Source organism: Ranitomeya variabilis, chromosome 6, assembly GCF_051348905.1.
Source record: "Ranitomeya variabilis isolate aRanVar5 chromosome 6, aRanVar5.hap1, whole genome shotgun sequence".
NCBI classification, from domain to species: Eukaryota; Metazoa; Chordata; class Amphibia; order Anura; family Dendrobatidae; genus Ranitomeya; species Ranitomeya variabilis.
Window position 1 is genome coordinate 273649707 of NC_135237.1, and position 26141 is coordinate 273675847.

The 26141-nt window shown below is 42.5% G+C and overlaps 1 protein-coding gene across 8 annotated transcripts in view; it reads left to right on the plus strand.

The window, feature by feature from the left end:
* LOC143782318 (uncharacterized) overlaps positions 1-26141 on the plus strand; it is a 356201-nt gene that overhangs the window by 273599 nt on the left and 56461 nt on the right. For 7 of the 8 annotated variants that reach the window (XM_077269673.1, XM_077269669.1, XM_077269667.1 and 4 more), the window contains 3 exons: positions 1056-1256; positions 3017-3223; positions 20030-20245. In XM_077269673.1, coding sequence (XP_077125788.1) covers positions 1056-1256; positions 3017-3223; positions 20030-20245 — 624 coding nt within the window. The remainder of the gene's footprint in view (positions 1-1055; positions 1257-3016; positions 3224-20029; positions 20246-26141) is intronic. The other variant, XM_077269670.1, reaches the window with a different exon arrangement.

Below are 26141 nucleotides of genomic sequence, written 5' to 3' on the forward strand. Positions count from 1 at the left end.
CCCGGGTACAATAATACACGCACTCCTATAATCCTCTTTTCATGACAAATCACATCCAGTGCAATCCATCAATATTAAAGGGTTGAAAGCAAGGATGTTTCCTGATTAAGTTTCTGGATGATAGGGAGCACTTCTAAAATGCGGCCATCTTAAATGGCTCCGCCCCCGGAAGTCATATATTCTGTTGTTTAAGTGTTCCCTTTATTTTTTGGAGCAGTTTATATTTGTTTACAGCGCCTTCCCAGGTAAACTGAACTACGGTAATACAGAATATAGGGGAAGTCGTTGCATCCCTGGATATAGCAGTTGTTCCACAGTGTGTCATCTACATGGGGCTGCTTAGAGTTCAGTGGTTACATGTCCTAACCTTAGGTTTTTGGGGTTTTTTTTGGATCAAGGTGTTGAGGGCGGTAGGGGAAGGGTTGTTCTTTTCAAGTTGTGTTTAGACCTCATGATATATGGGTACTAAATTATCTAAGTGATAAAATGTGAGGGGCAGGTCAGGTTAATATTATGTTATGGAATGTGTGGAGATTTGTGGAACCTAACAAGATATGCCATCCTTAAAACCTCCAAGGGCTTACTTAGGCTGTGCTTGCAAAAAACACCAGGGAATGCTCAATCCCTATCAAAATGCTGGAGGGTCCCTGCGGATATGTATAGTGACCGTGTACATTCCGTCCCCTTTTTCAATGAAAGCTGTGCAAATAATACTCCCCTTTATAGCTGAATATCCATCTACCCTGTTGATTGTTATTGGAGATTTTAATACTTAATTTTACTCTAGACAAATATCAAGGGGGTACATATGGGGGGGGGGGGGACACGAAACAACACAAGCCCTTGTGATACAGGAACTTCAAGAGGTTGATGTTTGGCGCAACATATTTCCACTGATACGTCACTACTCATGTTTATCAGCCTCACATTCCTCCTTGTCAAGAATAGACCATATCAGTTTTGTTCGTTCACTGTATACTGTGTGCCAATAAAATTAGATGCTTGAAAATTAATTTTTTTCCAACTGTGTTTTCTTTACTTTATTGTCCTTCTAGATTCCACAACAACTTCTACTGTAAATGAATCCACTGCAAACAAAAGTGCTGATATAGAGGACCACTCTAAAGGTGAATGTAGAACACACCTTGCTGGTAATTCACAACTGTGTTCTAATATGAGCGGCAGAAGACTAAAAGATGTTCATACAGTGGATCATTTACCAGAATATAATTCCTCAAAAGTAACCACAACCCAAGGTTAGTACTCTACAATATTGTATTATAGTCAAATTTAACAAATACATAACACACTTCACTATTGACTCAATTGTAATTCTGCCTCTGGCTCCACAGACATTTTTTTCAGGTACCATGCAGCACACTGATTTGTCTGATTTGCAAAACCCACTTTCATACTCTGACTTTGGCAGAATAGCTCCAGTACAGGAGTCAAGTATTGCATTTATTTATTTTATGATGCACCTTGCAATGATTTAGAAGGAGTTGTCCTGTAGTGCAAAATTCCTTTAAAAACTGTGAAAAACGTTGACATGGAAAATGTGTTTTTACATATGTTAGTAGTTACCTGGCATTAAAAGAAATGTTCCCATGATCACAATTTATCACCTGTCCTCAGGATAAGGGAATTCAGGTCCGTAAGCCGCTTGTAAAATGGAGCAGTGATGTACATACATGACCCCCATTCTGTTTACTTATCCATAGGACACTGATGTACAGTTGTTTGCTATCTCCAACTGTCCTATAGACAGTAGAGTGGTGGGCACCCACTGAACACAAAAACCTGAATCTCTTATGTGAATACAGCAATAGAGCATATGCATGACCACTATTTACTGTCCAGCTCCTGCTATGTCCGGCTGTCCCAAATACAGTAAAAAGAGTGCTGACCATGCTTGTTAGTTACCAATCCATACCTCACTGCTGCAATCTCTAACACTGAGAGAAGGGAAAAACAAGTTAGCAGAAACGGTAAGGAATGGTGATCTGCCTAATCTATGTGAAAAGCAGAAACACACTAAGTTACATGAAGGAGGAACAGCAACATGGTAGAGGATTTTTAATAAAGACTGTTTAGAAAGTTAGATGGAGTCTGTCATCACAAGGAGGAATTTAGTCAAATTAAGCAAGGTTATAAATCACTAAAGGTATCGTTTTTATTAGTGCTATGTCCACTACAAGGTGCTTGGCTTTTAGTGTGGACACTCATTTTGTGTCGACAGTCTATTTTATTTATTTTTTTTTAAGGAAACCTGTGAAGTTCTCCTACCAATAAACACCATTAATAGTTCTTTTCCTGCACTCTTGGTAGACACATTTTCAGTAATTTTACAGAAAATTATTTTTACTTGCCACTTGCACTGTATGCTAAAATGTTGTATGCAGTCAATGCGGTGAAGAAAGTCAAATTGTCCACTACTTACTTTTGACCCCTATGGTTGGATTGGCATTTCCTTTCCTCCGGAGACATCTGTCATGTCTTATAGCAGATAAGACCGTGAATGATTGACTTGACTCTGCAACTTTAAATCAAGAGTCGACTGGAGCCGTCACACAGAGCAGAGATGTTGGGGAGCGTTCTATGCTGAGAACCTGGACATTACATGTGAAGGGGTCTGCTTCTTGGGCACTTGTGATGCTTGATGTTAGTAAAACATTGATTTCCTTGTTCTACAACCATCACCCAGCTGGGTTATTCTACCTCCCTGTTCTCCACATATCGGTGTCAACAGTTGGACGGGTCGGAGATGCTGACAGTCATCTATTAGGTAAATAGTAGTAATGTAATATGGAGTCTCCGTACAGAGGATATCTGTAGGGAGACACCGCGTTAAGGTTTCTGGTGTTACGTTTGAATCCAGGACATGTTATCTTTTTCATGGGAGGATGCTTTTCATTTTTGTGCCCATTCAATTGTAAAAGTAGATTTACGTGATGTATATTTTCCCTAATATTTTTTTCATTTAACCTTTTGCTATAATATTATTGTTTTTTTCTAGCAACGGCCAGCAATTCTCTATCATCGCATCGTTCTTCAGTTATGTTGTGTCGTACTACTAAGAAACCTATGATCAGACCTTCAGTTTCCACTTCTGTGCTGAAGTCGTCCATTGCATCTATTAAAAATGAACCAGATGATGCTTCAGTTGAAGAACCACAGCTTGACTGTACCACTGCTACTACTACTACAGAACGTGTGGTTACAGGTAAACATTTACTTACTTATAAAGTTTGTAAAATTTTATGTTGAAACCATTTAGTTACAGTATGCAAATAGTTTTGTTTTGTTTTTTTTTAAACCCCTTTCTGACATTAGACGTACTATCCCGTCGAGGTGGGGTGGGCCCGTATGCCCACCGACGGGATAGTACGTCATATCGATGGGGGGAGCGCGGCCGATCGCGGCCGGGTGTCAGCTGACTATCGCAGTCACGGACCGCCCCCAGCACATTAACCCCCGGCACACTGCGATCAAACATGATCTCAGTGTGTCGGCAGTATAGGGAAGCATTGTGCAGGAAGGGGGCTCCCTGCGTGCTTCCCTGAGACCCCCGGAGCAACGTGATGTGATCGCATTGCTCCGAGGGTCTCCTACCTCCTCCTTCACATGTGTAAAAAAAAATTTAAAAAAATTCCTAAAAAATATATACAGTAATACAGTATATATTGTTTCCATAAATACATTTCTTTATCTAAATAAAAAAACAATAAAAGTGCACATATTTAGTATTGCCGCATCCGTAACGATCCGACCTATAAAACTGTAACACTAGTTAACCCCTTCAGTGAACACCGTAAAAAAAAAAAAAAAGAGGCAAAAAACAATGCTTTATTATCATACCGCCAAACAAAAAGTGGAATAACACGCGATCAAAAAGACGGATATAAATAACCATGGTACCGCTGAAAACGTCATCTTGTCCCGCAAAAAACGAGCTGCCATACAGCATCATCAGCGAAAAAATAAAAAAGTTAGTCCTCAGAATAAAGCGATGCAAAAATAATTATTTTTTCTATAAAATAGTTTTTATCGTATAAAAGCACCAAAACATAAAAAAATGATATAATTGAGGTGTCGTACTGACCCGAAGAATAAAACTGCTTTTTCCATTTTACCAAACGCGGAACGTTATAAACGCTCCCCCCCCCCAAAAAAAAACAAAAAAGAAATTCATGAATAGCTTGTTTTTGGTCATTCTGCCTCACAAAAATCAGAATAAAAAGCGATCAAAAAATGTCACGTGCCCAAAAATGTTACCAATAAAAAAGTCAACTCGTCCTGCAAAAAACAAGACCTCACATGACTCTGTGGACCAAAATATGGAAAAATTATAGCTCTCAAAATGTGGTAATGCAAAAAATATTTTTTGCAATAAAAAGCGTCTTTTAGCGTGTGACGGCTGCCAATCATAAAAATCCACTAAAAAACCCACTATAAAAGTAAATCAAACCCCCTTCAGGGGTTTTTCCCCTTTAGGGAAAAATTAAAAAATTTAAAAAATGTATTTATTTCCATTTTCCCATTAAGGTTAGGGCTAGGGTTGGGGCTAGGGTTAAGGCTACAGTTAGGGTTGGGGCTAAAGTTAGGGTTAGGGTTTGGATTACATTTACGGTTGGGAATAGGGTTGGGATTAGGGTTAGGGGTGTGGTTAGGGTTACCGTTGGGATTAGGGTTAGGGGTGTGTTTGGATTAGGGTTTCAGTTATAATTGGGGGGTTTCCACTGTTTAGGCACATCAGGGGCTCTCCAAACGCGACATGGTGTCCGATCTCAATTCCAGCCAATTCTGCGTTGAAAAAGTAAAACAGTGCTCCTTCCCTTCCGAGCTCTCCCGTGCGCCCAAACAGGGGTATAAGCGTACTCAGGACACATTGGACAACAACTTTTGGGGTCCAATTTCTCCTGTTACCCTTGGGAAAATACAAAACTGGGGGCTAAAAAATAATTTTTGTGGGAAAAAAAGATTTTTTATTTTCACGGCTCTGCGTTATAAACTGTAGTGAAACACTTGGGGGTTCAAAGCTCTCACAACACATCTAGATGAGTTCCTTAGGGGGTCTACTTTCCAAAATGGGGGGTTTCAATGTGTAGGCACATCAGTGGCTCTCTAAACACAACATGGCGTCCCATCTCAATTCCAGTCAATTTTGCAAGAAAAGTCAAATGGCGCTCCTTCCCTTCTGAACTCTGCCATTCGCCCAAACAGTGGTTTACCCCCACATATGGGATATCAGCATACTCAGGACAAATTGTACAACTTTTGGGGTCCAATTTCTTCTCTTACTCTTGGGAAAATAAAAAATTGGGGGCGAAAAAATTACTTTTGTGAAAAAATGATTTTTTATTTTTACGGCTCTGCATTATAAACTTCTGTGGATCACTTAATGGGTCAAAGTGCTCACCACACATCTAGATAAGTTCCTTAGGGGGTCTCGTTTCCAAAATGGTGTCACTTGTGGGGGGTTTCAATGTATAGGCACATCAGGGGCTCTCCAAACGCAACTTGGCGTCCCATCTCAATTCCAGGCAATTTTGCATTGAAAAGTCAAATGGCGCTCCTTCGCTTCCGAGCTCTGCCTTGCGCCCAAACAGTGGTTTACCCCCACATATGGGGTATCGGCGTACTCAGGACAAATTGTACAACAACTTTTGGGGTCCATTTTCTCCTGTTACCCTTGGTAAAATAAAGCAAATTGGAGCTGAATTAAATTTTGTGTGAAAAAAAGTTAAATGTTCATTTTTATTTAAACATTCCAATGTGAAACACCTGAAGGGTTAATAAACTTCTTGAATGTGGTTTTGAGCACCTTGAGGGGTGCAGTTTTTAGAATGGTGTCACACTTGGTTATTTTCTATCATATAAAATGAAAAATTGCTGGTCAACTTTTAACCCTTATAACTCCCTAACAAAAAAAAATGTTGTTTCCAAAATTGTGCTGATGTAAAGTAGACATGTGAGAAATGTTACTTATTAAATATTTTGTGTGACATATCTCTGTGATTTAATTGCATAAAAATTCAATTTGGAAAATTGTGAAATTTTCAAAATTTTCGCCAAATTTCCATTTTTCTCACAAATAAACGAAGGTAATATCAAAGATATTTTACCACTATCATGAAGTACAATATGTCACGAGAAAACAATGTCTGAATCACCGGGATCCGTTGAAGCGTTCCAGAGTTATAACCTCATAAAGGGACAGTGGTCAGAATTGTAAAAATTGGCCTGGTCATTAACGAGCAAACCACCCTTGGGGGTAAAGGGGTTAAATCCGCTTATCTTGCGAACCACATTTGACAATTGATCACAGCTAAGTATTTGTATAGAATGATTGGTAATGGCTTAGGGTACCGTCACACATTGAAATTTCCATCGCTACGACGTTACGATTCGTGACGTTCTAGCGATATCGTTACGATATCGCTGTGTCTGACACGCTACTGCGATCAGACACCCTGCTGAGAATCGTACGTCGTAGCAGATCGTTTGGAACTTTCTTTCGTCGCTTGATCACCCGCTGACATCGCTGGATCGTTGTGTGTGACAGCGATCCAGCGATGTCTTCGCTTGTAACCAGGGTAAACATCGGGTAACTAAGCGCAGGGCCGCGCTTAGTAACCCGATGTTTACCCTGGTTACCAGCGTAAACGTAAAAAAACAAACAGTACATACTCACCCGTCGGTGTCCTTCAGGTCCCTTGCCGTCTGCTTCCTGCTCTGAGTGCAGCCGTACAGTGAGAGCAGAGCGCAGCCCTGGTTACCCGGGGACTTCGGCATCGCTCCAGCGCCGTGATTGCAACGTGTGACCGCAGTCTACGACGCTGGAGCGATGATTATACGACGCTGCGACGTCACGAATCGTGCCGTCGCAGCGATGAAAATTTCAATGTGTGACGGTACCCTTAGCCACAAAAGTGGCTGCAGAGAGATAGGAAGTGGGGTCCTACACCTATTTGGCACTTATGGTATGTAATATGCATATGTCCTTAGTGCAGAAGATGGGATTAACCTTTTTAAGGATTATGCACATATCTCAGTATAAGCACTGGGTTGTTTTTTGTTCTTTCTTTCAAGAGTTCAGAAAACGGCAGGTAAAATTCAGCATAACTGCTGAATTAGGGTATGTGTCCACGTTCAGGATTGCATCAGGATTTGGTCAGGATTTTTCATCAGTATTTGTAAGCCAAAACCTGGAGTGGGTGATAAATGCAAAAGTGGTGCATATGTTTCTGTTATACTTTTCCTCTAATTGTTCCACTCCTGGTTTTGGCTTACAAATACTGATGAAAAGTCCTGACCAAATCCTGATGCAATCCTGAACGTGGACACATACCCTTATGGGAAGGTTTTAAACAGCCTTACGTGACACTATTCGCACACAGAATCCGTGTCGAACTTATAAGGGTATTCCCATCTCCAAGATCCTATCCCAATATGTAGTAAGTGTAGTAGTAATAATAATATTTCCTCATGTGCATGGATTGCAGGACCTTGGATATCCATGGTAACGACCACTGATATAGTGATAACTAGTTGCTGGTGGTCGTAACCATAGATACCCAAGGTCCTGTAATGCTTACATATGAGAAAAGAGACATAGCAAATAAGAAAAACTACTACATTTGTAATTGGAGATATTTGCTAATAGTATCTGGGTAAGGCTGGTTTCACATTTGCGGTTGTGTCCTCAGCATTTCGGCCGCATACATCCACATGCGTCTTGTTTTCCTATCTTTAAAGTTGTGGACGCAGGTACATGCGATTGTATGCTTTTGGCCGCGTTTGACTCTGCATGCGTCATTTCGGCTTGTGCGGCTGGGCGTGGCTGACGTGGCTCACCCCCCACACAAAGATAGATAAAAAGAATGTGTGGGCACTGGCAGTACACTACTCTACAGACCCATGGAAGCAGACAGACTTTGAAGCAGGCACTTGGAAGCAGACTGAAACCTCTCCAGAAGAATCACAACTTTGGCTAATGTGAGTATAAAAGCGAATGTCTGTCTGTCCTTTTTTCTATCTTTATTATGTACGAATTTCTGTCTATTTTTTCTTGCAGCATTCATAATTTCTTCTTCCTTATCTTCTGAGGAGCGCCCTGGCCCTGAACGTGCTGGACGGGAAAGTAAAGTGAGTACATTCCCTACTGATTGGTAAGTATTCTCTGTCACATATACACATGTGGTCATTTTTTTTTTCTTATCAGACCAGTTCTTCCACTGCAGCGGAGGCAGACCAGGAGCAGCCAGCACATGTTCGGGTGGCAAGACGGCATGTAAGTATACGTGACTGATTTTTTTTTTTTCATGACTATACTATTCTTGCCTGTTTTTATTTCTTCACTTTTCTTCTATTTTCCCTTTTTTGTCTTGACTGCTATTTTTTTTTTCTTGACTTTAACTTATTCTTCCCTGTTTTCTGTATTTGTTGTTTTCTTTCTTTTTCTTACCTTTACAACATCATAAATGTCTTTCTTTCTTTTCTACGTTCCAGAACGGGATGACGACCTTGATAATGACCTTCTCATTTCCCTGGTCGAGGAGCGAGTCCCGTTGTGGTACACCTGGGTTCAGCAGCACTCGTAAAACGTGGTCATCCGGCGGCTGTGGAATGAGGTGGCCCGAGCGATGATGGATGGCTGGGACAACGCCACGGGTTCAGAAGGAATTTTGTAAGTATTTAAATGTTGTGTGATGCTCCATTCACCTTGGCCGAGATCACACAACTGTGTGTGATGCGATAAACTCCTACGAGTTTCTCGCATCACGCACAGTTGTGTGATCCCGACCAAAAATGCATTGACTAAAAAATTTTTTTCACAGTGAACAAAGTCAGAACCCGTTGGTGTTCGATGAAGGATCGCTTCAACAGGGACCTTCGTCAGGAGAGTCAGGTTCGCAGTGGTGCTGCAGAAAGGATCAGAAAGTATTAATATCATCACATGCTGGCGTTTTTGAGACCGGTCCTTGCCCAAAGAGCATAAGTATTTTTGAGTTGTATTGTATTGTGTTGTATTCCCTAATCTCTTTTTTTTCTAGTCCACAGGAGATGGTGCTTTTACTATTGTAAATTTTTGGTACTAATGTTTTCTTTTATTTTCGCAGAACCTAGAGTAGCATCCTCGAACTTGGATCTGGAGCTGTCCTTCATAGAACAGCCAAAGACCCGTCCCTGCAATCCACCAGCAAAGCAGCAAGTGGGCCTGCAACACAGACTGGATACCAGGACGCAGGTCCATCAGGTGTTCCCCTATCCCAGTCCTCTGCCTCATTTTTTTTGGGCTCTTCCTGCCAGCGGCAGAAGGCCTCGGACAGGTCATTCATGCCCTAGTTTCTTCACTTGAGCTCGGTCTTCCAGAATGGCTTAAACGTTCTGGGAGATAGACTGGAAAGTGGTCTGACTCATATTAACACACTTTTCCAGGATGTCAACCAGCGCCTTAACCGTCTGGAAGCTGACTTCCAGAGAACAGCACATCATTTCTTTAATCAAATTGAACAGGGAATGTCGGAACACCTTACTCCTGATCTCCAGCTCAATGTCATGCAGGCCTGCAATGCTGCTTACATGCAGGCTATACAGCAGATTGGGTACTTGCAGCAGTCAGTGAGAGTATTTCACCACTGCCAACACTGACACGCTTGACCTCAATACCGAGTTCTGCTGCACGACCACCACCATTCCAAGCCCTGCTGGACACCACTACAGCGCCCCCACTATGCCGAGTGCTGCTGCACAGTACACCGCCACCACCATGCCGAGTGCTGCTCATGCTTGGTTCTCCTCCACCACCACCACCGAATGCCACAGCAACCGGACCCTGGCAGGTCGTCCACCAGCACATGCCACAGCAGCAACCGGATACTGCCAGGCTGTCCACCCACACCATGCCACAGCAGCAGCAGCAAGCGGATCATGCCAGGCATCCACCCGCACAATCCCGGCTGAAGACACAACGCCAACACTCCCCAGAAGACAGCAGCGCAAAAGACTGGGGAGGAAGAGAAAAAAACAGCGGACTCTGCCACTCCCTCCACCCTCACCTCAGTGTGTCTGTGATGTCCGGTTTGTCTCTCCCTTCCAGTGTGCCTGTCCTGTCCCATGCCTCCACTACAATCTCTGACCCCACTACTTTCGTTGCCCCTTCCCCTGCAACCCCTTCGTCGTCATTTCCAAGTCAAACGTCTCAGCTCAACAAACCCCAGTTGCGTTACGTTTCCCCAAGTCGCGGTAATTAATGTAATTTTTTTTTTAATATGTATTGTTTTGCCCCTACTACTGTTTGGTTCTTTGTGTTCCGCCGCCGGCAGCACACTCCGTGCGCCGACTAAACACACCGCACCGTACACTTTGTGTATTTGCCACCTCATATCTCCGGGACTGACACAATTTGAACACTACACTGCAGCTTTGTTTCTTGTGTCTGTCAGGGAGCTATGAGTTGTCAAAAACAAATATGACTTTCTTTTTCTCCAGCATCTCTTCAGTCTGCGTAATCTATTGGACGCAGAATGAAGAGACAATTAAGGTAATACAAGGCATATCTATGCTCACCTGGCCAGGTGTAAGAAATAGTGAATTCAGGATGCACAAAACCCAGCATCCTGAATTAACTATTTCTGACACCTGGCCTGGTGATTATAGATATGCCTTTTATTACCTCCATCATCTCTTCATTCTGCGTCCAATAGATACTACAGACTTAAGAGACGCTGGGTCGAATCAGAAGTCGTCTACTATATCACTGACATCATAAGTGGATTTGAGTTGATTAAAGACAGAGGGCACTTGGTACAGGTTTCAAAACAGGTTTTTTAGTTACACAAAACATTTACAGGATCATTTTAACATTACATACACAAACACAGCAGAACATTTTATTAAACCATTCCATCTTGCCATGCCACACGTCCCTCATTTGGGCAACTTCTACTGTTGACCGCAGAGGGTGATGATGGTAACCTGGCAAGGGGTTTGAAACTGGTTCATCAAGTTTAATGTTGGGTCGCTCTTTAGCCGTTATGTTGTTATGCAGAACCACACAGGCTTTGACAACCTCATCGACTGTCTCCATTTTTGAATTAATGGTTCTTGGTTCCAAGAATGCGCCATTTTGAGATAAGAATCCCAAAGGTACACTCAACAGTTCTTCGTGCCCTGCTCAGTCTGTAGTTAAATTTTTTTTCGTGTGGTTCAAGTCCCGACTGGAGTATGGTTTCAGTAGGTTTTCACACATCTGAAAGGCCGCATCCCCAACCATAACAGCATTGATGAGCCTTCAGTGTTGGGAAGAGGTCGTGGCAGGGGGAAATTAAAATGTTTTCCATCCGAGCATTGGCCCATGTCCGAGTTTTTCAAAGTCTGGGAGTCATTGCCACAGCCAAAAGCTCCAATGTCCACGGTGACAAAGCGACAGTCAGCATCTGCAATTGCCATGAGCACTACAAATTTTTTTTTTTTTGTAGTTGAAGTACTCAGATCCAGTTCTTGCTTGTTTGGTAATCCAAATGAGTTTTCCATCCACTGCTCCTAAACAGTTGGGGAAATTACAGACTTGGCAGAATTTTTCAGAAATTTCCAGCCACATTTCCATGCTGGGTAGGGGGATAAATTCTTCCCGGAGAACGTTCCACAAAGCATTCCAAAACTATTCCAGACAAGGTGGAAATTCCTAGCTGGTGCTGAAAATGAAGCGATAATAAGCTCTCTCCGGTAGCCAGGAATCTGCCAAAAAAAAGAAATAAAAAAAATTACGAACAATAATATAATATTTTTGATAGGTTTTTGCTAAACACATAAAGGAAGAAAACAAATAATACATGGCAGAACAATAATAACAGGCATTTGTTTTGAAATATTACGTACCTTAATGTGACCAGGAGACATTCCTCAGCAGGAATCGCTCTACGGAGCTGGGTGTCCTGTCTCCTTGGACATGATCAAGCAAATCCTGGAAGGTCTCTTGAGACATCCTGGTATAGTACACAAATTTCTCCAGGTTGGCATGGAGCTCGCTGTATAGGGTGTGGTACTGTAGGTTCCACTACTCTCCCGGACTTTGATAATGGGGTGTCTCCAAAAACGCCGACGCCGTGTTCTTCTGTCTTTCTCTGTTTCTTTGTTGCTCACAAGCAAACGCAAGAAACAGATTGAGATCCAAATCCAGGTTGAAATAAAAGCTCAACATGCGAAGATCCATCGTGATACAGGAGCAAAATCTGAATATTTCATCTGTACAAAGTGTCCATATAAGGAATTTCCATGAGACACACCCATTGGTGTCCCATTGGTGGTGTCTGTTTATCTAGATTTTTCTCCTTGTACATTTTTCACCTTTACAACTCATGCGCATAAAAAGCGCAAACGTTGCATTTTTTTTTACCGCATGCATAAGCTGATGCGGATAAATGCTGCGTTTGCATGCGGTTTTTCATGCGTTTGTGGTTGCGGACGATACACTGCGGACACAAACGCAAATGTGAAACCAGCCTAAGATGTCTGAATGGGTAAAACACTTGGCAAATGAGGTTTAATGTTGATAAATGTAGAGTAATGCACCTAGGAGAGAGTAATCTTATTGTGCCATATACATTCTCTCCCTCTACAAACCTACCTTTGCCCGACATTGCCATCTCTGTGTGCGGTTCCACCATTACTCCAAAGCAACATGCCCGCTGCCTTGGAGTCATCCTTGATTCCGAGCTTTCATTCACCCCCCACATCCGATCACTGGCTCGCTCTTCTTATCTGCATCTCAAAAACATTTCCAGAATTCGCCCTTTTCTTACTTTCGACTCTGCAAAAACTCTTACTGTCTCACTTATTCATTCTCGTCTGGACTATTGTAACTCTCTACTAATTGGCCTACCTTTTACCAGACTCTCCCCGCTCCAATCTGTCCTGAATGCTGCTGCCAGGATCATATTCCTCGCCAACCGTTACACCGATGCCTCTACCTTGTGCCAGTCATTACACTGGCTACCCATCCAATCCAGAATCCAGTACAAAACTACTACCCTCATCCACAAAGCACTCCATGGCTCAGCACCACCCTACATCTCCTCTCTGGTCTCAGTCTACCAACCTACCCGTGCCCTCCGCTCTGCTAATGACCTCAGGTTAGCATCCTCAATAATCAGAACCTCCCACTCCCGTCTCCAAGACTTTACACGTGCGGCGCCGATTCTTTGGAATGCACTACCTAGGTTAATACAATTAATCCCAAATCCCCACAGTTTTAAGCGTGCACTAAAAACTCATTTGTTCAGATTGGCCTACCGCCTCAACGCATTAACCTAATTATCCCTGTGTGGCCTATTAATAAAAAACAACAACATAATCACGTTCCTCCATCATGTTCTCATACACTTTATGCAGTTAATAGCCTCTGTGTCTGTACTGTTACATACTTAGGCAGTTAACTGGTTCATGCAGCTTTACATGAACACCCGAGCCTTACACTATGGCTGGTCCAAATAACTAAAGCAATTGTTACCATCCACCTCTCGTGTCTCCTCTTTTCCTCATAGATTGTAAGCTTGCGAGCAGCAGGGCCCTCTTTCCTCCTGGTATCTGTTTTGAACTGTGATTTCTGTTATGCTGTAATGTCTGTTGTCTGTATAAGTCCCCTCTATAAGTTGTAAAGCGCTGCGGAATATGTTGGCGCTATATAAATAAAATGATTATTATTATTATTATTTTATTATTATACACTAAATGGGACCGTACTTGGGACTACACAACTGGAGAAGGACCTGGATATTCTGGTTACAAGTAAGCTGAGCAGCAGCACTCATTGTCAAGCAGCAGCCGCAAAAGCAAACAAGATTTTAGAATGTATAAAAAGAGAGAGAAAATCACGGTATCCCAATATATTATTACCTCTCTATAAATCGATTGTGAGGCCTTATCTAGAAGATGGGATCCAGTTTTGGACTCCACATTTAAAAAAGGACATTCAGAAATTACTCAGTACAAAGACGGGCAACTAAATTATTACAAGGAATGAAAGGCCTCTCATATAAGAGGTTGAAAAGTTGGGCTTGTTTAGCTTAGAAAAAAGACGTTTCAGAGGGGATCTCATTTATATGTATAGATATGAGTGGTCAGTACAAAGGACTTGCACATGACTTATTGCTTCCAAGGACCATACTAAGGACCAGGGCGAACTCATTATAGGTGGAAGAAAGACTCTACCAACAGCTAAATAGGAAAGGATTCTTTACAGTTAGAGCAGTCAGAATGTGGAATGCTCTACCACGAGGTATGACAAAAAGACTGACTGGCACTTCAAAGCTAATGTGAACAGGTGCCAACTAGGAGCAGCTACCTCCATATACAATAAACAAAAAAAAGGTTGCACTCTGTAGTGCTAAAGCATGTCTATGTGAAATATATGAAATATGAATAGCAGTACTGCTTCTGGATACTAGGAAAAAATGAGAGGCTTTGCACATAATTTAGCCAATTCATGCATGCCCATCAACCAACGACAAGGTGGTCTCAAAACTGCTGGGTCCTAACGTGAATAACTCTCTAAGACTGAAGTCTGAATTCCTGGGTAGATGTGAACACCCTTCTTCCAAGTCTAATTTTTTGGATAGGTAGGACCCTGCTGCAATTAAAATCCACCACATGCTGAAGGGAGGAGTGCTCAGTCAGAAAGCCAATATACAATGGCAAAAAGATTGACTGGCACTTCCAAGCTAATGTGAACAGGTGCCAACTAGGACCAGCTACCTCCATATACAATAAACAAAAATAGGTTGCACTCTGTAGTGCTAAAGCATGTCTAAGTGAAATATATGAAATATGATATGATCAGTTTTGAGACCCCCTTGTCATTGGTTGATGGGAATGCATGAATTGGCCAAATTATGTGCTAAGCATCTAATTTTTTCCTAGTATCCAGAAGAAGTATTGCTATTCATATTTCATATATTTCACATAGGTGGGCTTTAGCACTACAGAGTGCAATTTTATTGTTTTTTTTGTTCTACCACAAGAGGTAGTAATGGCAGACACAATGACAGCTTTAAAAAAAGGGCTGGATGATTTCCTCAGTACACATAACATTGCGGGTTATAGTTCATTTAGTGACAAAATGAACAATTGGTGGAGAAAGATTGAACTTGATAGACCTAGGTCTTTTTACAACCTTTGCAACTATGTAACTATTATTATTACACCTACTACATTTTGGGATAGAATCTTTGAGATGAGAGTACCATCTAATCTGGTGCCAATATTCAAAAAGGGGACAAAAACTGAACTCGGAAATTATAGGCCAGTAAGTTTAACCTCTACTGTGGGTAAAATCCTGGAGGGCATTCTAAGGGATGCTATACTGGAGTATCTGAAGAGGAATAACCTCATGACTAGTGTTGAGCGATACCGTCCGATACTTGAAAGTATCGGTATCGGAAAGTATCGGCCGATAACGGCAAAGTATCGGATCTAATCCGATACCGATACCCGATACCAATACAAGTCAATGGGACTCAAGTATCGGACGGTATCCCTGATGGTTCCCAGGGTCTGAAGGAGAGGAAACTCTCCTTCAGGCCCTGGGATCCATATTAATGTGTAAAAGAAAGAATTAAAATAAAAAATATTGCTATACTCACCTCTTCGACGCAGCCTGGACCTTACCGAGGGAACCGGGAGCCTTCTTTGCTTAAAATGCGCGCTTTTACTTCCTTCCGTGACGTCACGGCTTGTGATTGGTCGCGTGCCGCCCATGTGGCCGCGACGCGACCAATCACAGCAAGCCGTGACGTAATTTTCAGGTCCTCAATGCCTAATTCTAGGCATTCAGGATTTTAAAATTACGTTCCGGCTTGTGATTGGTCGCGTCGCGGTCACATGGGCGACGCGACCAATCACAAGCCGTGACGTCACGGGAGGCAGGAAACGCGCGCATTTTTAAAATTCCGTCACGGCTTGTGATTGGTTGCGTGCCGCCCATGTGACCGCGACGCGACCAATCACAGCAAGCCGTGACGTAATTTCAGGTCCTGAATGCAGAAATAGGCATCAGGACCTGAAATTACGTCACGGCTTGCTGTGATTGGTCGCGTCGCGGTCACATGGGTGGCACGCAACCAATCACAAGCCGTGACGTAATTTTAAAAATGCGCGCGTTTCCTGCCTCCCGTGACGTCACGGCTTGTGATTGGTCGCGTCGCCCATGTGACCGCGACGCGACCAATCACAAGCCGGAACGTAATTTTAAAATCCTGAATGCCTAGAATTAGGCATTGAGGACCTGAAAATTACGTCACGGCTTGCTGTGATTGGTCGCGTCGCGGCCACATGAGCGGCACGCGACCAATCACAAGCCGTGACGTCACGGAAGGAAGTAAAAGCGCGCATTTTAAGCAAAGAAGGCTCCCGGTTCCCTCGGTGAGGTCCAGGCTGCGTCGGAGAGGTGAGTATAGCAATATTTTTTATTTTAATTCTTTCTTTTACACATTAATGTTGTTTCGATACCGATACCCGATACCACAAAAGTATCGGATCTCGGTATCGGAATTCCGATACCCGCAAGTATCGGCCGATACCCGATACTTGCGGTATCGGAATGCTCAACACTACTCATGACCCAGTATCAGCACGGGTTTACTAGGGACCGATCATGTCAGACTAATTTGATCAGCTTCTATGAAGAGGTAAGTTCCGGTCTGGACCAAGGGAACCCAGTAGATGTAGTGTATATGGACTTTTCAAAAGCTTTTGATATGGTGCCACACAAAAGGTTGATACATAAAATGAGAATAATGGGGATAGGGGAAAATATGTGCAAGTGGGTTGAGAGTTGGCTCAGGGATAGGAAACAAAGGGTGGTTATTAATGGAGCACACTCGGACTGGGTCACGGTTAGTAGTGGGGTACCACAGGGGTCAGTATTGGGCCCTCTTCTTTTTAACATATTAATGACCTTGTAGGGGGCATTCAGAGTAGAATTTCAATATTTGCAGATGACACTAAACTCTGCAGGGTAATCAATACAGGGGAGGACAATTTTATATTACAGGCTGATTTATGTAAACTAGAAGCTTGGGCTGATAAATGGCAAATGAGCTTTAATGGGGATAAATGTAAGGTCATGCACTTGGGTAGAAGTAATAAGATGTATAACTATGTGCTTAATTCTAAAACTCTGGGCAAAACCGTTAATGAAAAAGACCTGGGTGTATGGGTGGATGACAAACTCATATTCAGTGGCCAGTGTCAGGCAGCTGCTACAAAGGCAAATAAAATAATGGGATGCATTAAAAGAGGCATAGATGCTCATGAGGAGAACATAATTTTACCTCTATACAAGTCACTAGTGCGACCACACTTAGAATACTGTGCACAGTTCTGGTCTCCGGTGTATAAGAAAGACATAGCTGAACTGGAGCGGGTGCAGAGAAGAGCGACCAAGGTTATTAGAGGACTGGGGGGTCTGCAATACCAAGATAGGTTATTACACTTGGGGCTGTTTAGTTTGGAAAAACGAAGGCTAAGGGGTGATCTTATGTTAATGTATAAATATATGAGGGGACAGTACAGAGACCTTTCTGATGATCTTTTTAATCATAGACCGGTGACAGGGACAAGGGGGCATCCTCTACGTCTGGAGGAAAAAAGGTTTAAGCATAATAACAGACGCTTATTCTTTACTGTAAGAGCAGTGAGACTATGGAACCCTCTGCCGTATGATGTTGTAATGAGTGATTCATTGCTTCAATTTAAGAGGGGACTGGATACCTTTCTGGAAAAGTATAATGTTACAGGGTATATATATTAGATTCCTTGATAAGGCGTTGATCCAGGGAACTAGTCTGATTGCCGTATGTGGGGTCGGGAAGGAATTTTTTTCCCCATGATGGAGCTTACTCTTACCACATGGGTTTTTTTTGCCTTCCCCTGGATCAACATGTTAGGGCATGCTAGGTTAGGCTATGGGTTGAACTAGATGGACTTAAAGTCTTCCTTCAACCTTAATAACTATGTAACTATATGTAACTATGTAATCTGAGAGCAGAATAACATAATAGCAGAGACCCTGATTTCTGCAATGTCACTTACTGGGCTGCTTTGTGGAGTTTGTTGTGAAACAGTAGATGGTGGCTCTAGATGGGTAATAGACCTTTGTGAGTTGGAGGTTTGGGGAAGTGCTTTGTCATGTCCAAAGCACTTCAGCCTCTTGCATATTGATCTTAATGATTTCTCTGTAATGGAATCTTGTAATCTACATGCAATCTGTGCAACATCCACCTAGTGCTATTTTCTGAGATTTGGCTGACAGCTTCTTTGCTTGATGTTATAGAGCAGGGGAGCTGTCAGACAAGCAGGAGATAGTGGCACCATAAACCTGAAGAGTTGGAGGTTTGGGAAGTGCTTTGTCACGCTCAAAGCACCTTCAGCTTCTTTTGCATATTGATTCAAATAATTCCTCAGTAGTGGAGGAATGGACTGACTAGCTAGTGATATGTATAGACTGGTCTTTGCAATATTTACCTGCACATATAAACTGTTTGTGTGGTGAAATCATACTGACAATTTCTCTTTAACCCCTTAATGTAATATTAGGTATAGGTATTGGTCATAGCAGGGTTGATAACACATGTAGAGGTGTTTAGCTGAGCTCTCTCCGCACACACCTAATGTCTACTGTATTATAGTCTAATAGCAGCGTCCAGACGTGAGCTCTGATCTCTGCTGTTAATTTAAATGCAACTGTTAACCTCTGACAGCAACGTTTAAATGGAACATTTGCCGGTGCTTGCCCACACTGACTGCCATTGCCCTTACGCAATTGTGAGGCACCAATGGTTTGCCATGGCAGTCTCGGGCTTCCTGAAGGCCCCTATCGCTGCCATCTTAGTATTCCTGTAAAGCTCAGTCACAGGCTGAGCTTCATAGGAGACAGAGATTTTCACTGTATACTGCATTGCTATAGTATTGCAATATATAGTGTAAGTGATCTGACAGTTGCAGGTTTAAGTCCACTAAGGGCAGTATAACATAAAATACAAAATAAAAATTCAAATCACCCCACTTTTTCTCTATTAAAAATAACCAAACAACAAAAATATGCATATTTGGTACTGCTACATCTCTAAAAATCTAGTTTAACATATAAAATTAACCCAGTCGGTAAGCTCCATCAGTCCCATAGACAGTTTTGATTGATGATCATGCTTGTATATATAACTGATCCATACCTCCCTTCTGCTAGCTCTAAGTTTGAGAGAAGGAACGAAGAAAGAAAGCTGAGTGAGCTGAAATTGTGAGCTGCCTGATCTATATCAGACACAGGAGCACAACCAGTTACATGAAGGAGCCACCCTGCAACAGCAACGTGGTAGACACCTTGTTACAGAGCAGGAGGAGCTGAGAACATTGACATATAGTTTAGTAAGAGAAGCTTCAGTATAACTTTTGTGTTAATCATTTATACCTTTACACTTTTTTTTGTTTTGGATCTTTCGGTCCAGTGGGCGGTCCTATCGGTTACTGACAGAAATCTCTGTTTGCACATTTATACCTGGCTGTCAGTCACTGATAGGACCCCCAGTAGACCCAACATTAACATAAGAGCAGAGGATTAAATGATGAAAGCACATTATATACTTAACCTTTTAATGCAAAACTATATATCAATCTGCTCAGCTCCGACTAAGTTAGAACATGGTGCCTGCAGATTGGACTGCATTTTCTGGGTGACTGGTTCACTTCAGTGAAGATTTAGAAAGCTATAGGGAATCTATTGGGTAGATAGCAGTAACATAATATACCGTAAGTGTGGAGCCTAGATACAGGGGATGTCTGTAGTGAGACACCGCTTTAACGTTTCGGAGTGCTACAGCATTTGCATCCAGGATATTTTACCTTGTCCACATGGAAGATGCTTATACTTTTGCGCCCATTCTTTTGTAAAAGTGCATTTATGTGATGTATACGTTTCCTAATATTTTTTTTCATTGAACCTTTTGCTAGAATATTATGGTTTTTTTTCTAGCCACAGTTGGCAATCCTGTATCGTTGCATCGTTCTTCAGTTATGTTGTGTCCTACTACTAAGAAACCTATGATCAGACCTTCAGTTTCCACTTCTGTGCTAAAGTCGCATCACCAGTCCATTGCATCTATTAAAAATGAACCAGATGATGCTACAGTTGAAGAACCACAGCTTGACTGTACCACTGCTACTATTACTACAGAACGTGTGGTTACAGGTAAACATTTACTGACTTGACTTATAAAGTTTGTAAAATTGTACGTTTAACCATTTCCATTACGTTTGTTTTTTTTAACCAACTGCTCTTGTGACCCACATTTGACAATTGATCACAGCTACTATTTTTTATAGAATGAGCAGTACTTGTGGTGCCACAAAGTGACTGAGGAGAATTAGCAAATTGGGGTCCTGCACCCAGGGATGGACTGAAACTGAAATTCAGCCCTGGCAGTTGAAATAACATTGGCCTATGTTGTCCTCGCCCCCAAACACCAGATGGGGATTGTTAAATATGCTTATTTCGCATATTTATTTAATCAGGACTCTTTACCAGATGTCTCATAAAAAATGTAGTGGTTTATTGGATTGTCCACCAAAAAGCATCATTGCAGCAAAACATAAAATAGGTGAAATAGTTATGTAGAGATTGTCCATTTGTCCATATCAAAGTTTGTTCCCCATCTTTCCTGAGATTCTGAATGGTAAATGGCTTCTGTCTCTGTCATGGAGTAGAAGTGATCAAGAAGCACATGGCTACCAGCTGTTCATTCTGTCCGTGTGGAGTCTGAAGTCTGTAGAGAGTGAAGGAGGAGGCCCAAAGTGACAGAACCCAAGTGACAACCCCTACCCTCCTAAGAGCCATGATTATATAAGTCCCCATAGAGCACCTGTTCTCTCTATATGGTGTTAACTTTTGCTCTGAGCTAAATATACAGAAATAGCTAATGTACTGTCAGCGAAAAGCAATTTTCTCAGTACAGAATTGAGTATAATAATAATTAAATAATTAATATTTAACAGGGATATATTCCTAATATTACCCTACCTGGAGGAAATCAAAATTTACTACAAGACCAATATTTCTAATATCAGTAATATTGCTGTATAAGATAAAAAAAATTATAATATCAAAATAATAACATTGCAATATTACAGACAAAAACCATCACCAAATATTACCAGCATATACAGTAATAATTCCACTATACTGATCATTAAAGGGGTTGAGGTCTATGTAACTTCAGACTTCTGAATCCTCATTGCACACACTGTGAGGATTCTCTGGTGCCAGCATTGGGAGCGGCCATCATGTGACCCCAAATATGCGATTTTCACACCTCCAGCCACATTCCGACTAATTGTACTTGGCTTTGCTAATTTCACATGTATTGAGTGAGGCCGTGCACATCTAGTTAGGACGTGACCCCATGTATGCAAATCGCTTACTTGCAGTACCATGATCAGGGACATAACTACAGTAGGTGTGAGGGTTCCAATCGCACCTGGGCCCTGGTGCCATTATAAAATGATCAGTGCTATTAAAGACCTGCAATAATTGTGTGCCCCATTGGAGCTTTTGCTTTTGGGGTCCATGCTGTTCAAGTTACGCCACTGCACATAATCACCAACTCCCAGTGCCAGCACTGGAATCTTCACAACATGCGAGCCCTGTGAGGATTCAGAAGTCTGCAGTCACATAGTCACTGCAGACTTTAACTTCAAGCTTGGTCAAGTACTTTAACTAAAAGCACTGTACTACTAATGGTATTACCACCACATAGACACAATATAATGGTAATATCAATTTTACATCAGTGCTCTGCAGACCATATATGTGTGTATTGTGCAGGTTCTCACCAGTAACGTTCTCGCTGATCTGTCAATCTGTCATTAAATTTCCCTTTTGCTTTGTATTTTGTCCAGACCACCATGACCTCTTATTCCATTCATATCTCATCCCTACAAAATGTAAAACACAGATGTGGAGACACGGGGGGGGGGCGGGGAGGGTGAGCAGCGGGTGCTATAGTCCACTAGCCGAAACCGCATGGACCAGAGATCATCCCACCAAACACCAGCTCTCTTTTTACCCTGAGCCTAATACTACTCAGACAACATAGGGCGAGGGTAAAACGATGGAACAATACTTTATTGAACCACAAAACAGGCAAATAACACATAGAACAGTCCCAGCAAAATACCCAAAATGGTACAAAATTACAAAGTCACACCCTTTCGCTGACTCGCCGGCATAAGGGCAGCTTGTGACTTCAGAGCTTCCAGGGCCGACTACCTCCACCTGAGGCATGCACAGAAAGTAGGTACCGACAAGCTTAGGAAGCTGACAGTCCATTCAGGTACAAATCCAGGTAACTGTTGGGTTCCAATCCTGGCTTTCCCAAAAATATCCATGGGGCTCGGGTAACAGGTGGGTCCGAATACTGACTACCTCAAATGTATCCATTGGTTCAGTGATGGTCAATGGAGCAGATCTGTATTCTTTCAGCCGGAGCCGTGGTAGCCTAAGCTGGCATCCTGTAGAATGTCAAATCTGTGTCCCTCATGATGAAGCCATGATTTGGCAGTTATACTGTAGAGTGTTCCTGTCTGTGATTTTGTAAAGAGTCTCTGGTTCTTTGGATGTTTTGGATATTTGGATGTATCTTGTTACAGAAGCATATCCCCTTTTAATAGTTTACAACTGTTCTTCAAGCCATTATTCACAGGTCAAGAGAAAGGGGCAATGTTTGATTATGTAGTTTATCCTTCAGTGTTTGCAAGTTAACAAACTGTATGGCCTGGTATAATGTGTAATCAACATATCAGCAAACATCATTGTTCAGTGACAATACATCCCTGTTTTACAAAGTTAACAGTACAAGAAACTGTAAGAGCTTATACAAGACTAGATGGTAGCCCGATTCTAACGCATCGGGTATTCTAGAATATGTATGTAGTTTATTTATGAAGATTTTAGAATAATACATTGAATACACAGGATTCAGCTGGCCGCGACCAATTAGCGGAGCATGTTGCTGATAAGTTCGCGGCCGGCCATGTAGTATATAACAGCCCACGTAGTAAATAGCACAGCCACGTAGTAAATAGCACAGCCACGGAGTATATAACACAGCCCACGGAGTATATAACACAGCCCACGGAGTATATAACACAGCCCACGGAGTATATAACACAGCCCACGGAGTATATAACACAGCCCACGGAGTATATAACAGCCCACGGAGTATATAACACAGCCCACGGAGTATATAGCACAGCCACGTAGAATATAACACAGCCCACGGAGTATATAGCACAGCCACGTAGTATATAGCACAGCCCACGGAGTGTATAACAGCCCACATAGCATATAACACAGCCACGTAGTATATAACAGCCCACGCACGTAGTATATAACAGTCCACGCACGTAGTGTATAACACAGCCCACGTAGTGTATAACACAGCCCACGTAGTGTATAACACAGCCCACGTAGTGTATAGCACAGCCCACGTAGTGTATAGCACAGCCCACGTAGTGTATAGCACAGCCCACGTAGTGTATAGCACAGCCCACGTAGTGTATAGCACAGCCCACGCAGTATATTGCACAGCCCACGCAGTATATTGCACAGCCCACGCAGTATATTGCACAGCCCACGTATTATATTGCACAGCCCACGCAGTACATTGCACAGCCCATGTAGTATATTGCACAGCCCATGCAGTATATAGCAATGTGGGCATCATATCCCTGTTAAAAAAAATAATTAAAATAAAAAATAGTTATATACTCGCCTTCCGTTGGCCCCGGATCCAAGCGAGGCGTTTACTGATGCTCCTTGCGCGCTCCGGTCCCAAGAGTTCATTGCGGTCTCGCGAGATGACGTAGCGGTCTCGTGAGACCGATACGTCATCATCTCGCGAGACCGCAATGCATGGAGCGGTCACCAGAGCGTCGCGAGGAGCGGGAAAGGCCGGTTCTGGATCCGAGGGGCCGACGGACGGTGAGTATATAACGATTTTTTATTTTTATTATTTTTAACATTAGATCTTTTAACTATTGATGCCGCATAGGCAGCATCAATAGTCAAAAGTTGGTCACACAGGGTTAATAGCAGCGGTAACGGAGTGGGTTACCCGCAGCATAACGCGGGCCGTTACCGCTGCCATTAACCCTGTGTGAGCGCTGACTGGAGGGGATTATGGAGCGGGCACTGACTGCGGGGAGGAAGGAGCGGCCATTTGCCGCCGGACTGTGCCTGTCGCTGATTGGTCGTGGCAGTTTTGCCGCAACCAATCAGCGACTTGGATTTCAATGACAGACAGAGGCCGCGACCAATGAATTTCCGTGACAGACAGACAAAGACAGACAGATAGAAGGACAGACGGAAGTGACCCTTAGACAATTATATAGTAGATAAATAACAACCAATCATCAAGTTAAAAATATAAACTTTTGACCAACTGTAGAAACTCATAAATTCAAAAGTCAACATACACACACATATACAGCCCCTATATAGTGTGATGGTACCCCCAACATCTCCCCATATAGTATGATGTTTCACCTCATAGCCTTGTATATAGTTTGGTGCTCCATCACAGACCCCCATATAGTATGATTGTCCCACCAACAGCCCCCTATATAGTATTATTACACATCCCACATCTCCTATGTAGAATGTTGGTACCCCCAACAGCCACCCATACAGTATGATGGTTCACCTCATAGCCCTCTAAATAGTATGATGGTCCACCTCACAGTCCCCCATTTAGTATGACGGTGCTCCCAACTGTACACTATATAGTATGGTGGTCCACTCCACAGCCCCTTATATTCTATGATATTCCAACTCACAGTATCCCATATAGTGTCGTGATCCGCCACAATCCCTCAAAAATTAATAAAGCCTCCCTAATCCAGACACCTCATCTTCTGCAGCGTCTGATTTCTTTTCTATCCGTTCTCTCAGTGGATGCTGGCAATGCGATGCAGTTACCTAATTGCACTGCCAATGTCCGGTGGGTGCTGGCCTCCGGCAGGTCACAGGCAGAAGGGACGCCCGCAGACTGGAGTCAGCGACTTTGTGCTCCGTCATAAGTGTTAACAATATAGGCGTCTTGAGGATGCAGATTCTGATAACAATGTAGCAGACAAGGCAGCCCACGACCAGACAGGCTCTTCTGGCATGTAACAGATGGCCAGTCTGGCCCTGCCTGTATCTATTGAGGACTTATGGCATGTCCATCATGGTGTATGTCATAAATGCAGAAGATGATTTTTTTTATTGAAATTTTTTTATTTTTCTTTTTGAGATTTCAGAAAACATCAGGTAAAATTCAACATGACTGCTGCTTTATGGGAGAGGGCTTTAAATAGATATAGGTGACACTAATGGTCTTTGTACGTACACACATTGAATCAAAGTCAAACTTGACTCGCAGTCCTGCGAAATGACAAGACTGAGCTGATACAAATTGATTTTCAGTAATATCTCACAGGCTAAAACCTGTAAAATTATGAAAGAATACTTATGTATAGTACAGACCAAAAGTTTGGACACACCTTCTCATTTAAAGATTTTTCTGTATTTTCATGACTGAAAATTGTACATTCACACTGAAGGCATCAAAACTATGAATTAATACATGTGGAATTATATACTTAACAAAAAAGTGTGAAACAACTGAAATTATGTCTTATATTCTAGGTTCTTCAAAGTAGCCACCTTTTGCTTTGATGACTGGTTTGCACACTCTTGGCATTCTCTTGATGAGCTTCAAGAGGTAGTCACCGGGAATGGTCTTCCAACAATCTTGAAGGAGTTCCCAGAGATATTAAGCACTTGTTGGCCCTTTTGCCCTTCACTCTGCGGTCCAGCTCACCCCAAACCATCTTGATTGGGTTCAGGTCTTGTGACAGTGGAGGCCAGGTCATCTGGCGTAGCACACCATCACTCTCCCTCTTGGTCAAATAGCCCTTACACAGCCTGGAGGTGTGTTTGGGGTCATTGTCCTGTTGAAAAATAAATGATGGTCCAAACCGGATGGAATAGCATGCCGCTGCAAGATGCTGTGGTAGCCATGCTGGGTCATGCTGGTTCAGTATGC